At 32.5% G+C, this 14,267-nt stretch overlaps 1 protein-coding gene across 2 annotated transcripts in view; it reads left to right on the plus strand.

Annotated features, from left to right (window-relative positions):
* LOC118195868 (rho guanine nucleotide exchange factor 10-like protein) overlaps nt 1–14,267 on the plus strand; it is a 163,668-nt gene that overhangs the window by 86,046 nt on the left and 63,355 nt on the right. For both annotated transcript variants that reach the window (XM_035367208.2, XM_085808331.1), the window contains 4 exons: nt 1,567–1,746; nt 1,886–2,002; nt 2,113–2,205; nt 6,653–6,874. In XM_035367208.2, coding sequence (XP_035223099.1) covers nt 1,567–1,746; nt 1,886–2,002; nt 2,113–2,205; nt 6,653–6,874 — 612 coding nt within the window. The remainder of the gene's footprint in view (nt 1–1,566; nt 1,747–1,885; nt 2,003–2,112; nt 2,206–6,652; nt 6,875–14,267) is intronic.

A 14,267-nucleotide genomic window follows, 5' to 3' on the forward strand; every position in this document is an offset into this window, starting at 1 on the left:
TTTAGAATGTATTCATTATGTTAAAAAGAAATGGCTCAGCCCTGTGGTTGGGAGCCATTTGATTGAAACAGAAATTTACACTATCCTGTGAAATTTATTTTTGTTCGAATATGGTTTAATTTTCTTTCAAGATAGTGTAAGTATTGATCAAAACGCCAACAAACAGATGGATATTTTAACATATTTCAGTGAAATGATAAAGTGTATTTTCATACATTGTTTGCACACATTTCATTTCTAAACTGCATTATGTAATTCAGATGCATAGAAAAAATTTTGAAGTAAAAATGGCAGGAAACACTGTTTTTTCTCAAAACATCCTTTTAAATGTAATAGAAATAGACATTATTAATAAAGCTACTTCTAACTGTATTTGCATGTTATTAATGGAACATTTTTCTGAAATTTCTCCAACTTGCAGGTTTATTGTCAGTTATGTGTTTTCTAGGTGATGTGTTTCAGTGTCATTACCTTTAGAATTCATGCTACCCTTTTTTGGCTCTTGATCCGATTCTGTATTTGCTATCCAATTAACTCTTTTCATTATTATTTCCATAAAAGTATTTTTTATTGATGCTAAATATTATGGACTGTATTTCATAAGAAGAAACACTAAATACATTGTTTCCACTTGCATATCTCAATTGCCGTTTACCTTTTTTTTTTTTTTTTTTTTTTTTGTTGTTGTCATAAAATGAGCAAACACCTGGTTCATTAGTAATTCAAATTGTTTGATTTATGCAGCTGATCACTGATCATAGTAAGCAGTATTTTGTTATGTGAGAATAGATTACGGTAGTGAGACCCATCATTTCTAGTTAAAAGCTTAATCCTAATTTTAGTGCATATGTTTGATGGTTCTGTCATATAAAAATCATATTAGAGTATAACTTGAGTTTTATTTCACTTTTCAGTGTAATGGAACAATTGAGTAAATGTACGATATAATATGTGATATTCTTTGTTTTACTGGATCACATATTCTTGTCAACAACTTTTTGGTGTCCAGAAATAAATGTATGTACAAAGGTGAAAATAAACCAGTGTGCCCAAAGTAATTCTGAAAATTTGAATTTACTTAAATAATAGTTTGCTACACAAAAGGAAAAAATGTGAAAAAAACATGATCATAAAGCTTACATTTTTGCTGTTACATGTACCTGAGAAAATGAGGAAAATTGTGTTGGAAGTTTATTACTCAAAAATGAATTGTTGATTGCATTTTGTTGCAGAATAAGCAAATTTTTTTTTAAATGATTGAAAACTTTAACTGCAAAAACCTTAGTAATGTTAACTGCAGGCATTATGACTAATAATAATTATTGAATTGAGACTATTTGATGCAACAATAGGGAAATTATTAAAATGTCACTGGAGATATTTGTCCAACCCCCCCCCCCCCAAATGCTTCAGGCTAAAACATTATTGCCAAGAATGTGTAACCCTCAATAACCAATAAGTACTGATATGTATGTGAAAGTTTTTTTCCTCTCCTTATTATCTCTGCAAATTAGCAATTTTAATAACATTTTCAGTCATAAATAGTGGTAATGAATTTTGTTTTAGGATTACAAACATCCGTTAGAAGATTCCACTCCACCAATTGTTAGTGCCAACAAAATAAGTATAATGTTTCACCGGGTCGAACAAATCTTACAGTGTCATAATATTTTTGGAATTGCCCTTACACAGTGCGTTCGGCAGTGGGATCAAGAGGAAAAAATAGGAGATATATTTGTTGCATCTGTAAGTAGTTTGAGACTTTATTCTTGATTAATGATTATTTTTTTTATTTTGTACTTTTAAAAATAAGTGTAATCTTCTGTTCAGTTGATGTTTGTGTGCAGAAAATATTTTTATTTCGTAATTGTTTTCTTTCTTGCAGTTTTCCAAGACAATGGTTTTGGATATTTATAGTGATTTTATAAATAACTTCTCACTGGCTATGGAAACAGCTAAGCAAGCATCAAAAAATAAATCTGCCTTTGCTGATTTTTTAAAAGTATGTTCAAATTGCTTATTTGAATATCTATTTTTTTTCGCTTTTATACCTTTACTTTTATGTTCTGTATAGTATAAATATTTGACTATGCTATATCAACCGCGTTTTAGGTGAAACAGATTAACAGTGCAGACAGACTTTCATTCTTTGGCCTTATGGTGAAACCTGTCCAGAGGTTCCCTCAGTTCATTTTAATGCTTCAAGTAACTATATTTTTTCCTTTTACGTTTTTGATTTATTTCTTTTTTAAGTCGAGTGTTTTGTTTCTATTAAAATGTTACAGTCTTTGTGTACTTTTTATAGTATTGATATACGCTCTCTTTTTAATTTAACTGTGAAAGTGTTTTAATTTTCTAGATTCTGATAGTCATGTTTTGGTCATGGAGTTGCTTGATGTATAACTGCCAAAATTTTTATATATTGTTAAAAAGATAAATTAATTATAGGCAAACCACACAAGGACTATTTTTCAGAGTTTTCTTTTAAAATCAACAAGAAATGAGCCTACATGTGTCTCTACTTTTTTTTTCTCATATCACATTTTTGTGATCAGTTTTAACATGATAATTTAAAATCTCTAAATTTTTTTTTTTCAATTCTGTAAATTATTTTTTCAATTTTCTGTATTTTTTTATGCTATGTTATTGTTGGCCCATATTTATTTGAGTGTAAAGCTGCACATACAAAATCTATATAAGGCTATAGCAGCAATACTATACTAGTTATCATCCTAAACTGAAAATACTGGATATTATAGATAGTGTATGTGCCCGTCTTAGAATGTAGTTCCTCTGTTTTGGGAAGTTGTATTTTAGAAATTACACTATGAAATATGAATGTTATTTAACAGAGAACAGAACAAAAAAACAGTATGGAATGATAGATTGTATCACATTGATGATTTCTTTTTAAATTTGCTAATGTATCATATCAGTCATCTGGTGACCAATAGAAAGCATCATCTTTTTGGCATTATTGGCGAATTTGTACATTGATGTAACCTAGACCTCACTCCCACTCTCCCTCTGATAAAAGCAATTAAGGATGCACTTATTTACTGACTAGAAGAAAAGAAAACAACTCTCATAGCATCTGCTTCATCTCCAACATGTGTGTTAATTTCTAGCTGCAAAAAGCTAGAAAGCCACTATTCAGCTTCAGCCGCCCAAATGGAGGAAATGTTAAGTTAGGAGAGCTGACTGTGATTCCGAAGAGTCAGGATTAAAATCTCAGAGAAGGCATGGTTGTAACTGGTCCTTCTGGAGGAAATGGTGGCTGCGTATTAAGGTGCTTTCACAATAAAATGGCCACCACTCCTAACTTTAGGAGTGGCCAGTGTCGAGAAAAAAACAAAATAGTGCTCGCTGTTTGGAAAAAAAGAAAAAAATGTCGAGTTCCACTAAGATTACCGTTATGAATATTTTGTCAAAATTACAAGTGTTTTACCTGTAAATCTGAAAACGAAACTTATTTTTGGTGCATGTTTGACTTGCATTTCTGTGACAATCATAAATTAGACAAAATGCAAATTGACAGAAAAAGAAGGATTTTTATCAAAGGAGAAAATGACTTTTGAAAATCAGTATGCAAACCCGAATCAAATTACATGATAAGGTAACTTTAACAAAATTACAAAGAAAGGTTCACAGTTTTATTTTTATCAAATAAAATGAGTACTGTGCAGAAAGAGGAAACTGGATGTGAATGACTGACTATTGATTATTAAAGCTCATTTTTCAGATATGTCCATTCACTCACTAGGATGAATGATTAAGGTTTGCCTGAAAAAATCAAAGATGCCAGGTCAGTTTTCACTGAGTGTGATGATATTCATTGCTGGAGACATTGATTTCTAAGTGGTATTAAAAATATGCACAGGGTAAGCCAGTGTTGTACTGATGAAACCTGGGTAAATTTTGGACTTAACAGATATGACAGTAGAAACTGCCTTTTTGAGAGGCCTTTAAACAGGCCTGTTCATGCTGATAGCAAGGATGAATTTATCCCTGAAGCATGCAATTTATTTGAAACTTTGTGAAGGATGTTATAAGGGGAAAATGACTTCACTGCACACTACCAGTCTCACATTTTCAGCCACTTGGTCACTGATATGATCAGAAAGCATATGATTCCATCTAAGAAAAGGAATACCTAAAACATGCTTTTGTGTATACAGAGTTCAGTCGCACATACACCTGAATATGATTACTCAAATTCGTTGATAGTTCCATCTCCTCAAATGTTTAGACATTAACACTTCTGCTTTACATTCCTCAAAATGATGAAAATAATAATAAATGCTATTCCCAAAGCATTGATACTGTAAAAAACAAGTAAAAAGCAATAGGTCTTGTCCTTTAGATACATTTCTGCTATTCGGTCAATTATGGTAGTGCAGGTCAGTCAATTATGTTATTACTGGTCAGTCAATTATGGTATTACTGAAGGCTACCTATATGAAAAGTAATGTTTTCATGAATTGCTCAGATTGAAATACCACTCTTCAGCACTTTCACTCCTTGGCCAGTAGTGGGCATTGAGATTTCTGACTGGCCATTTTACCGTACTTCATTCCTTCTTCGCAGTTAATTAGTTAAGCATTTTCCATTGTCAAACAACCTTAGGTAATTTAAGTAATTAAAATAGATTTCCTATTTTATGCATGTTATTTTTATACCTCGGAGGAAGTGTAGTGTATTCACTTAGTTTATACAGTTCTGCCCTGATAAAATATAATCTGTAGGTTCCCAGACTGTTAAGCCTGTCTGTCTGTTAACTATAAACTGACGTGTTTAAAAGCAATGTGTTTCCCCTTGCATGAAGAAAAGACATATTCCACATGCCTTTATGCATATCTGATTTTCAGAATTGTTCTTCATTTGACAAAGCTTGATAACTTTTCCTTTCAAACACAAACAGTTTTAATTTATATTAAAAATTATTATTTAAATTTATATTTAAATTAAAAGCAATATATGATAATTATTTTAAATAATAACAATAATTCAAAGCAGTTCTTAGTTATTTAAATTTTTTAACACAGAATTCAATTGATATAATTTAAATATGTTGTAATTTATATTAACGGGATGCATTGTTATGATATAGCTTGTGATTTAAGAGCATAATCCTTCTAATTTGAAATAAGTGTGCTTGGTATTTGTGATTTAAAAGCGATAAACACACTTAACAATTTAAATCTTTATGTGTTTTTATTAATAATGCATCTATCTAATTGCAGTAAATTAAAATACATTTAATTTATAATATAATCTCTGAAAATTCTTGTAAATCATTGCTGTTTATTGTAATTAATAAAGTCTGTAGTATATGATTTCTTATATAAGGTATAGAATCATTTGTTTTATAGTTTTTAGCTTTAATATGGCTGAGTGTGTTTGAAGGAGCAAATTTGTTAAACTCGTACAAAATGTGAGAAAACAACTCGCTTCCAAATTTATGGTATTTAACTTTTGATTAAGTGAATATTTCTAAAAAGATAAATTAACCCAGACTGCAAGGAATACGTTGTTAGCTCTTCTGCTTCAAGTTATAAGTAATGATTCAGCTGTAAAACATTATAAAATTCATGTTTATTTAGGTGAAAAATTCCATATAAAATATGAAAATAAAAACATGCAGATTATTTGCCATATAAGTAACCATGAGTTTCAACTCCAGTTTGATTGCATGAAAAAATTGTTAATTAAATATACCAAGATTGGCAAGAACTTCCCAGTTATGCAGAGAAGGGAAGAAATCAGAAGTCTCTGAGCAGTTTGGCGTACTTGAAGGACAACTTGAAGGACAGGGTGTAAAGGTTGTTCTAACCTTGTACGTGCTGTCTGGTTAGCTTATAAAGATAGTAGTTGCAAAAGTTTGAGGTTCTAGAAAAGATTTTGTGGACCTTATTACATTTTCTTTAATTTTTATAATAATTAAAAGGTTTACTCGAATTTATGAATGTTCAGAATTTGCTTTAAAATTTTATTATGCTATTAGAAAATAACAGAATGTATACTTATTTAATCGCTTTTGTGTGGTAGTTCTTTGGCTGAAAAGGGATGTTGATGTATAATTTCGTCTTGACTTTTTATAGTTAGTCAGGATTAAGAAAAGCAATTTTGAAATATATACTGTCTTTGTTGCAATATGTTAATTTTGTGTATTGACTTGCATCTTTTATATTGTGGATAAAGTGTAGTTCTGGTATGTCAATCAGTACATTGATAAAGTTTATTATTAATGAAAGATTGGCATCTTTGTTGAACTGAATTACGCCTTTATAATGTGATGATTCATATAATGTTATCTCTGAGAGTTACTTTAAAAAAGCTGAACATAATTAAAGTTATGATATGATTTATATGCTAATGAAAAGTTAGTATTATATACTAGTAAACCTTCAGTGAAAAGTTATATACTTGTAAACCTAGTAAACCTTCAGTGAAAATTATAAGTTAGTATTATATATTAGTAAACTTAGTAAACCTTCAGTGAAAATTGTACCCAATTTCAAATTTTTTGAGAGACTTTCTTCTCTCATTTCTTTTATTTTATTTTAGTGTTTTAAAATTAGTTAACTTTCTTTGACTCTAAATGAGGTGGAAAATCTTTTTGAATATTTGTGGAAATATTTGTAATTTACAGGATTTATTAAAAGATACACCTCCGGGTCATCATGATCGGATGTCTTTACAACTGGCACTAACTCAACTAGAATCTTTAGCAGAGACATTAAATGAAAGAAAGCGGGAAGCTGAACAGCATCATGCTGTAAGAGAAGTGTTGAAACACCTTGGGAAATTCTCATTCAAATCTTCAATAGATAGGGATCATTACTTACTTAGACAAGATGATGTTATTCAGCTTGTAAGTATTAGTTAAGTGGATTTTTTTTTTTAAATTTCTAATAAATTTTCTACTGTTTTAAGTCTTATAGGTCAAATATGCTGTGAAAGGCAATTTTAACAACTGAAAATGAAATTTAATGATTCAGCTCTAATGCAACAAAATGAAATGATTGTTCACCTGCTTGCAATAGATCATGTAACACATTTGTTCATGCTAGAATCAATAACCACTCCTACAGCATTTAATTTAAATGACTTTATTAATTTTTAAAATTTTTAAGTTGAATTATAATATTAGGTTTTTGTCAAATGTGATTTTTGCATTCAAACTACTTTTAATTGAGAATTAATAAACCAAGATTGTTATAAATGATTTTTTTCATGAAGAGAAATTATAAGTGTTGTGTCTTATTATTTGACGTGTGGATATATAAGCCTGAATATGTGATGTATATATGGTACAAAGTCTAAAATCCAGACTCTCGAGACATTAGCGATTGTGGATTTAAAAAATTTCATTGTTACATCATCAGTGTACATCTGTTAAGTAGAAATTATAACATTAAACTGTGAAATGTGGTTCGTGGAATAATGAAGCATTTTATGTCTTTAAATAGGAATAAAAAATTACTGGGTGGGGGGAATAAATCAATATTTATTTGCATATTTTGTTAAGCATTATTTTCAATGCAAGTTGTTTAAGCAGTTTTCCCCCCCTGCTAATACTTTAATTTTATAGATGGACAGAATTTCTAATTCAGTTATGAAGTTCCTTTGTTCAAGTTGTGTAATTGCTGGATCAAAAATTCCTATTTAACTGTAAATCGAAATTTTTTCATTCACTAAACTTTTCTTTGTTATTTTCATAAGTATTGGTAGAGAGATTTTGTGGATTTAAAGCCATACTACAGGTTTTACTGTCCACTGGTTGCTGAACGGCATCACAATTGGAAACTTGTTATATCATCTTCGTTTATTATCATTGCACATCTCTTCACAAATTCCATTAGTTGAAAAAATTCGCTTTATCTATAGCATTAAAAAATCTATGCCAAAATAAGGTTGTTGATTCGCCTGGTTTTGTAGTTATACTTTCTAAAGCCTGAATTCTGCCAATGTTGTAGTTTTGTGCTAAAGCCACTTTAGAAGGCAAGTACCAAATATGCTCTCACTTTGCAGGTCCTTTCACATCTCCAGAATTAGAAAGTCTTCTTGCCATAGCTGAAAATTTAAACTTCGAAAGAAAAAAAAAGACAAATTTTGATAATATAGCTATAATAATAACCTAAAAAAAAAAAAAATGAATGAAATTAGTTGCAGAGCAGAGTTTGGTATATTAAGTGGACTTAATTTCTTCTGAATTTAATTCTTTCTCTGTTCTCACTCTTATGCCAGCAAAAGAAACCAGTATTAGCAACATCCCACTCCAAATGGATGTATTGAGGCTTCACTTATTATTTAGGTCAGGTAAACAAATATTAATCTTGACCTCTACAAACACTAGAAAAGTGAAACTGTGGTTGTTGCTAATGCCTAGTCAATGTATTATTGTCACTGGCCACAGTATTGTTTGATTCCTTAGTTAGCACATGTCTGAAAGTGGCATACAGGCATCCCAATTAGTTGGGCCAAAAACTACTGTATTTATGCAAATCTAATGCGCATCGTTTTTGGCCATATGTAGTATTCAAAATTGGGGTGCACATTAGATTCGAGTGCAAAGTTCGCCGATGACGTCAACCAAATTTCTCGACTACATTTACCGTTACATTTATCGTTGACACATTATTGCATAGAGGATACAAACTGCAGAGTACGTAGTCACGAAATGGAGAGCAAACAGAGAAGAATGTCATATGACGCTACTTTCAAACGTAAAGTAATTCTTTATGCTGAAAAAAATGGCAATAGAAAGGCAGGGAGAGAGTTCAACGTAGCTGAGAGCAATGTTCGCTTGTGGCGGCAGCAGAAATTGGTACTGTTTGCAACTAAAGCTAGTTGAAAGAAATTAACTGGCCCTCGCAAAGGAAAACACCCTAAAATTGAAGAAAAAGTTTTGGAATTTGTACGTGAAAGGAGGAAGAATGGACAACCTGTGACACCATAAGAAATAAAGCAAAAGAGGAGGCTGAAGTTCTTGGAATACCGAAACAAGAGTTTAAGGCTAGCCGTGGATGGTTGGATCGGTTTATGAAGCGGATGGGTTTATCTCTAAGACGCCGTACAACAATATGCCAAAAGCTTCCTGCAGATTTTGAGGGAAAACTACTAACATTTCAGCGGTATGTCATCACACTTCGGAAGGAAAAGAATTTTTCAATGGGGCAAATTGGCAACGCTGACGAGACGGCAATTTGTTTTGATATGCCTCGTAACTACACCATTATGGAGAAGGGGGCTAAGGAAGTTATCATCAAAACTTCGGGATGTGAAAAACAACACGTAACAGTGATGTTGGCAATAACAGCAGACAGGTGCAAACTTCCCCCTTTCTTAATCTTCAAACGGAAAACATGCCCTAAAACCCCTAAGAATGAAAAGCTGTTCCCAGATGATGTCCTGATTCGAAACCAAGAGAATGTGTGGATGACGGAATCATTAATGCTTCATTGGCTCCGAAAGATATGGAAACGCCATCCCGGTGGGCTCTCTAATCCACCATCAATGCTTTGTCTGGACGCATTTCGTGGTCATCTCACCGACGACGTAAAAAAGAAGATTCACAGCCTAGGCAGTGATCTTGTTATCATTCCTGGAGGGATGACATCTGTGTTACAACCCCTGGACGTTAGTATAAATAAACCTTTTAAGGGGTACGTTCAGGCGGAGTACGAAAAATGGTTTTGTGAGCCAAACCGTGTATTGAGCCCGACAGGAAAAATTAAGCGTGCTGCACCACACATTGTTGCACACTGGGTTTCTGCTGCTTGGAAAAGCATCGAAGCACCAATGATTGTGAAATCTTTCAAGAAATGCTGCATTTCAAATTCATTGAATGGCAGTGACGATGACGTGCTCTGGAACGCCGACGATGACGATGATGAGGAAAGAAGAAATGAATCTGCTTCTGACGAAGAGAGCTGCGAGGATTCCAGTGATGAAAACATTAGTGAATAAAGACATTTACTATTAATCACTGATTGTAGAAACTGTTAGCTAGATAGAAATGTTATAATTTATTTCATGTTCATATTTTACGATAGGTACCGTATATACGGTAGTGCTAATTAACAATGATTGTTTCACATGACAATAGCCCACTAATAGGTTAATTCTGTGTTCTGCTACTTTATGTATAAATCCACTGTTGTATAAAATATGATATCTAAATTTAAATAAAATTATCATACCATTAATTGATAGTTTATATACAAATCCATTGTTGTATAAAATAAGATTCAATAAATTCCTCATATCATTGATGCACATTACATTCGCCGACAAACAATTTTTTTATTATTTAAAGTTTTAAAATGGGGATGCGCATTAGATTCGATGGCACATTAGATTCACATAAATTTGGTAATCTCTTTTATGACACACTTGCTTTTCCTGGCATATTGGATGTTCCACTCTTAAATTCTGTTCTTGTGGTGGTTAGGATGTCTGGATGTTATAACATTCCAGGTATTGGATGGCTGGATTTCAGACTTTCTGCTGTATGATATATTAATAACTAAAAATTTTTGCAAGTATTTTTTTATTTCTTAATCAGATAGTTTTTCAGACCTTCTTCATTTTGTGTCATACACAAAGTATGAAAGACAGGTTTTTATGATTTTTTAATATTATTTAATTAGCATAATAATTTTAAAAATACCTAAATAATTTCATTATTTGTGAGGGTATAAAAAGGGTATATATTTAGAGCCCATATTAATTGAAGCCATTAAGCTATGCTATAAATTTTTGCTTACTTTTATAAAATTGCGCTAACAGTCTGCAAAAAATAATAAGCCGGATCCAATTAGAAGATTAAGGAAGAATGCAATCTGCAACATTAACTGAAATAGATAATTAGATAATTTTAGCTTAGCTTATACTGTCTGTTATACATTAAATGCGCATGCCTAAAGGTATTATTCGCATGCATTAACGCAACGCATGCGCAGAAAGTTAGTAGCTTTGAGGTCTGGATTATAGATCATTCCGGATTATGGACGTCCCGATGAAAGACTGTATTTGTTTCAGCTTTGTCCAAAGCAGTAACTGTGGTCTCCAAACCTTATATTGTTTGAGATACTCATAGATTTTTACAAATGTTGTGAACAAGCATCCAAATCTATAATCAAGCTTCTTTGTGATGTAGAGATGTATTGTCATATGGTTACTGTCTGAGTAGATATGTTATAAAATAAAAAATTCTTATTTGGAATACTGATTATCTAGACCTGTTTTTCCTGAACCTTTTTTATTTTTCTGTATAGTATACTGCGTACAATGTAATCATAATACAAATAACTGCTTGTAAATAACTTTAAGATAACCATTTGACTAAGTATTTGAGCAAGGGTTTTGGAAAAAAAATTATTTTATTATAATTTATAATGGTTTATAATGGTACTTTACAAATAAAAATGAGTTTTCAGAAACAAAATTGCTGATTCTATACGGAGTACAAATAAGTCTTTGCCAATCAAATATTGGGCATTTATTCTGAAAGAATGGTATGTTATGCTCTATTTAAAGTATTGTCCATCGTGAGTCACCTTCTTCCCATCTTTCTGGCAGCATATGGATACTAGATTCGAAGAATGCTTCATCTTTCAAGGTTATCTGCAAATCAGCCCAATTTCTGGTATCTTCATATGATGTGAAGTGCTTCTTAGACAGGCCTTGCATCATCAGTTGAAACAAGTAATAATTAGAAAAAGCAGTGTCTGGTGAATATACAGTAGGAGTGAGAAAACTTCTCATTTGAGTGTTTGTGAGTAGCTTTTGACTGGTGCCGCAATATGTGGATGAGCGTTATCATGCAGGAGAATAATTTTGTTATGTTTGGAGTAGTAGTAGGGGCATTCTTCTAAAAACCCTTTCATTTTTGCCTGACAAACAGCATTTCATATTTGAATGTTTCTCAGCTTCACTCTATATGGAACCCACTGTACACAGCCCACTGTCATCTTTGTTTGGAGTAGTGTTATGCTTGGTAGGATTGGACAGCAACCGATTGGAACTAGCTTGTCTGCAGTGATGAGTTAAGATTCAGTTTGGTTGGGATGATAACTTTGTACAAGTGTGAAGGCCCTGTGAGAAAGGCTGTAATACTGCCCTTGTTTTATTGCAGCACACCGGTCCCATAGTTGGTATGATGAAATGTTGTGCCATTGCATATGATACCTGGTTATCTGATAATGCACAGCCACACACAGCAAAGGTGTCACAGGAATGCCTGTGCTGCTCTTCCCAGGCATACCCTCTATACCCAAATTTTTCACCCAAGAAGTATTTTTCAACAGGATAATGTGCAGTCACATGCAGCAAGGGTGTCACATGAGTGCTTTTGCCTACCACTCCTCCCTTGCTTACCTTGTTTTGGATCACTTGAGACAGCAAGTTGGACAGCCTAAGAATTAAGGTAAATGATACTTGCAGCAAATGTGGAATAAGATGGTGCAGGATACCATGTGGGACTTGTGTGCCTCATCTCTGACCTGTATCATATCATGTATTCACACTAGAGGCAGCCCAGCACGGCATTAGAACCTCCATTTATTTGTAGTTTTTTCCTTTAATAAATGACCCTTTTGTTTTGATTTTATCATCATTTGTATCAGTATTGTAAGCACAAGTATAAAATTTTGTTTGGTTCTAACAGCTTTTTCTGGGTATGGTAATATGTGTATTATTTCATGTAATTAGGTTAAATCATTTGAATATGGTAAAGCACATTAGGACTATCTAAGTAAGGGAAGGATGTCTATGGAGAGGACTTTCTAAGGGAAACTGGCTCATAATCATGTTGTGCATGGGGAATCATAAAAACTCACCATACAGCAAGGAATTTCACTTAGATTAGGACCTGTATCAAACTTCCAGCAATCGGCTGTCTTAACCACTTGGCCACTGGTGGTAAATGAATATATTTACACTCAAGTCCAAATATGTCTTAGCATACCCCAAAATAATGATATTCCGTGAAATATCCAATCGATGTAATCTAGTTTTGCAGGAAATGTGTGAAAGGTAAGCATAATTAGCATAATTAGCATTATCTGTTCAAAAGTGATAAAACGGTTTCTGATATGCAAATCAAGATAACATGCCATCTGATGGTGAATGCAGCACATTGTGCAAAGTGAATATTTCTGCGATTCAGTGTTTAAGAACTCTGAATGGTTTCTTACGGTTCTGAATAATCATTTGGAAGAATGTATGCTAAGTGATGAATCATTCGTCATTTAGTAGCAGGCAGAAATCATGGAAGCAGTAAGATGTGTGAATATTTCATGACAGACTTTCTTATACTGTGGAAACAATTTTAGAACCTTTTGTAAGGAGGCCTGGACAAGATTGTAAACAAACATCAACTGCTTCTTAAGTTTATCTGGTAGTAACGGCCAATTGTAACTGGAGATCTACTGCTTAGCAGTTTACATTCAATGCTTGCAGCCACTACTGGAACTGTTGTATTATGGCAAACCATATGCAGAATCCATAATTATATGGATATAATTATATGGCCAATGATATGCGTTTCCACTGTTTTTACATCAAAAGAGGAATAATTTTAATTGGTGTAAAGAACATCAGAACTGGAGTGAACGCCAGTGGCCCTATGTTATCTTTTTTTTTTTTTTTTTTTTCTTTTTATGATTCAATGTTTGACATCTAATTTTAAATGTGTACATGGAGGAAGTTAGGAATGCAAAATTTTCCTTTGAACATTTTGGAATGTGACCATTTCAGTAATGTATTTGGGATAGTATGGGGGAATGATGATCAATGGGGCATTGTCCCCCTACGTGTGTTAGACAGTGGATCTGTGACCATTAAAAGATATCAGGATGAGGTTTTAAAACCTTATGTAAGACTTTCAGAGGTGAATATGGATCTCACTTATTATTTATGAATGATAATGCTCATGTACATCAAACAAACCTTATTAATGAATTTCTTGAAAGTGAAGACATTGAGTGAATACTGTGGCTAGCAAAATGTCTTGATCTTTGAGAGAGCCCTTGAACACCGCATTGCTGGAGAAGTGGAATTTATTTCCCCAAATTATGGTTAACAGTATTATTGCTAACATGAAAATACATGATATGTGTGTATGTTTCAGAGGAGATCAGATTCCATATTAAATTCATGAGCCTTAATTTTTTCCTGAATTCTCATTGTAACATATTCATATTGTTTTATACTACAGTTTTATATTATATGTAGTACCCTTAAATTTACATATACACACA

Source organism: Stegodyphus dumicola, chromosome X1 (assembly GCF_044657685.1).
Source record: "Stegodyphus dumicola isolate Sdum_Otavi_A_Nest chromosome X1, ASM4465768v1".
NCBI classification, from domain to species: domain Eukaryota; kingdom Metazoa; phylum Arthropoda; class Arachnida; order Araneae; family Eresidae; genus Stegodyphus; species Stegodyphus dumicola.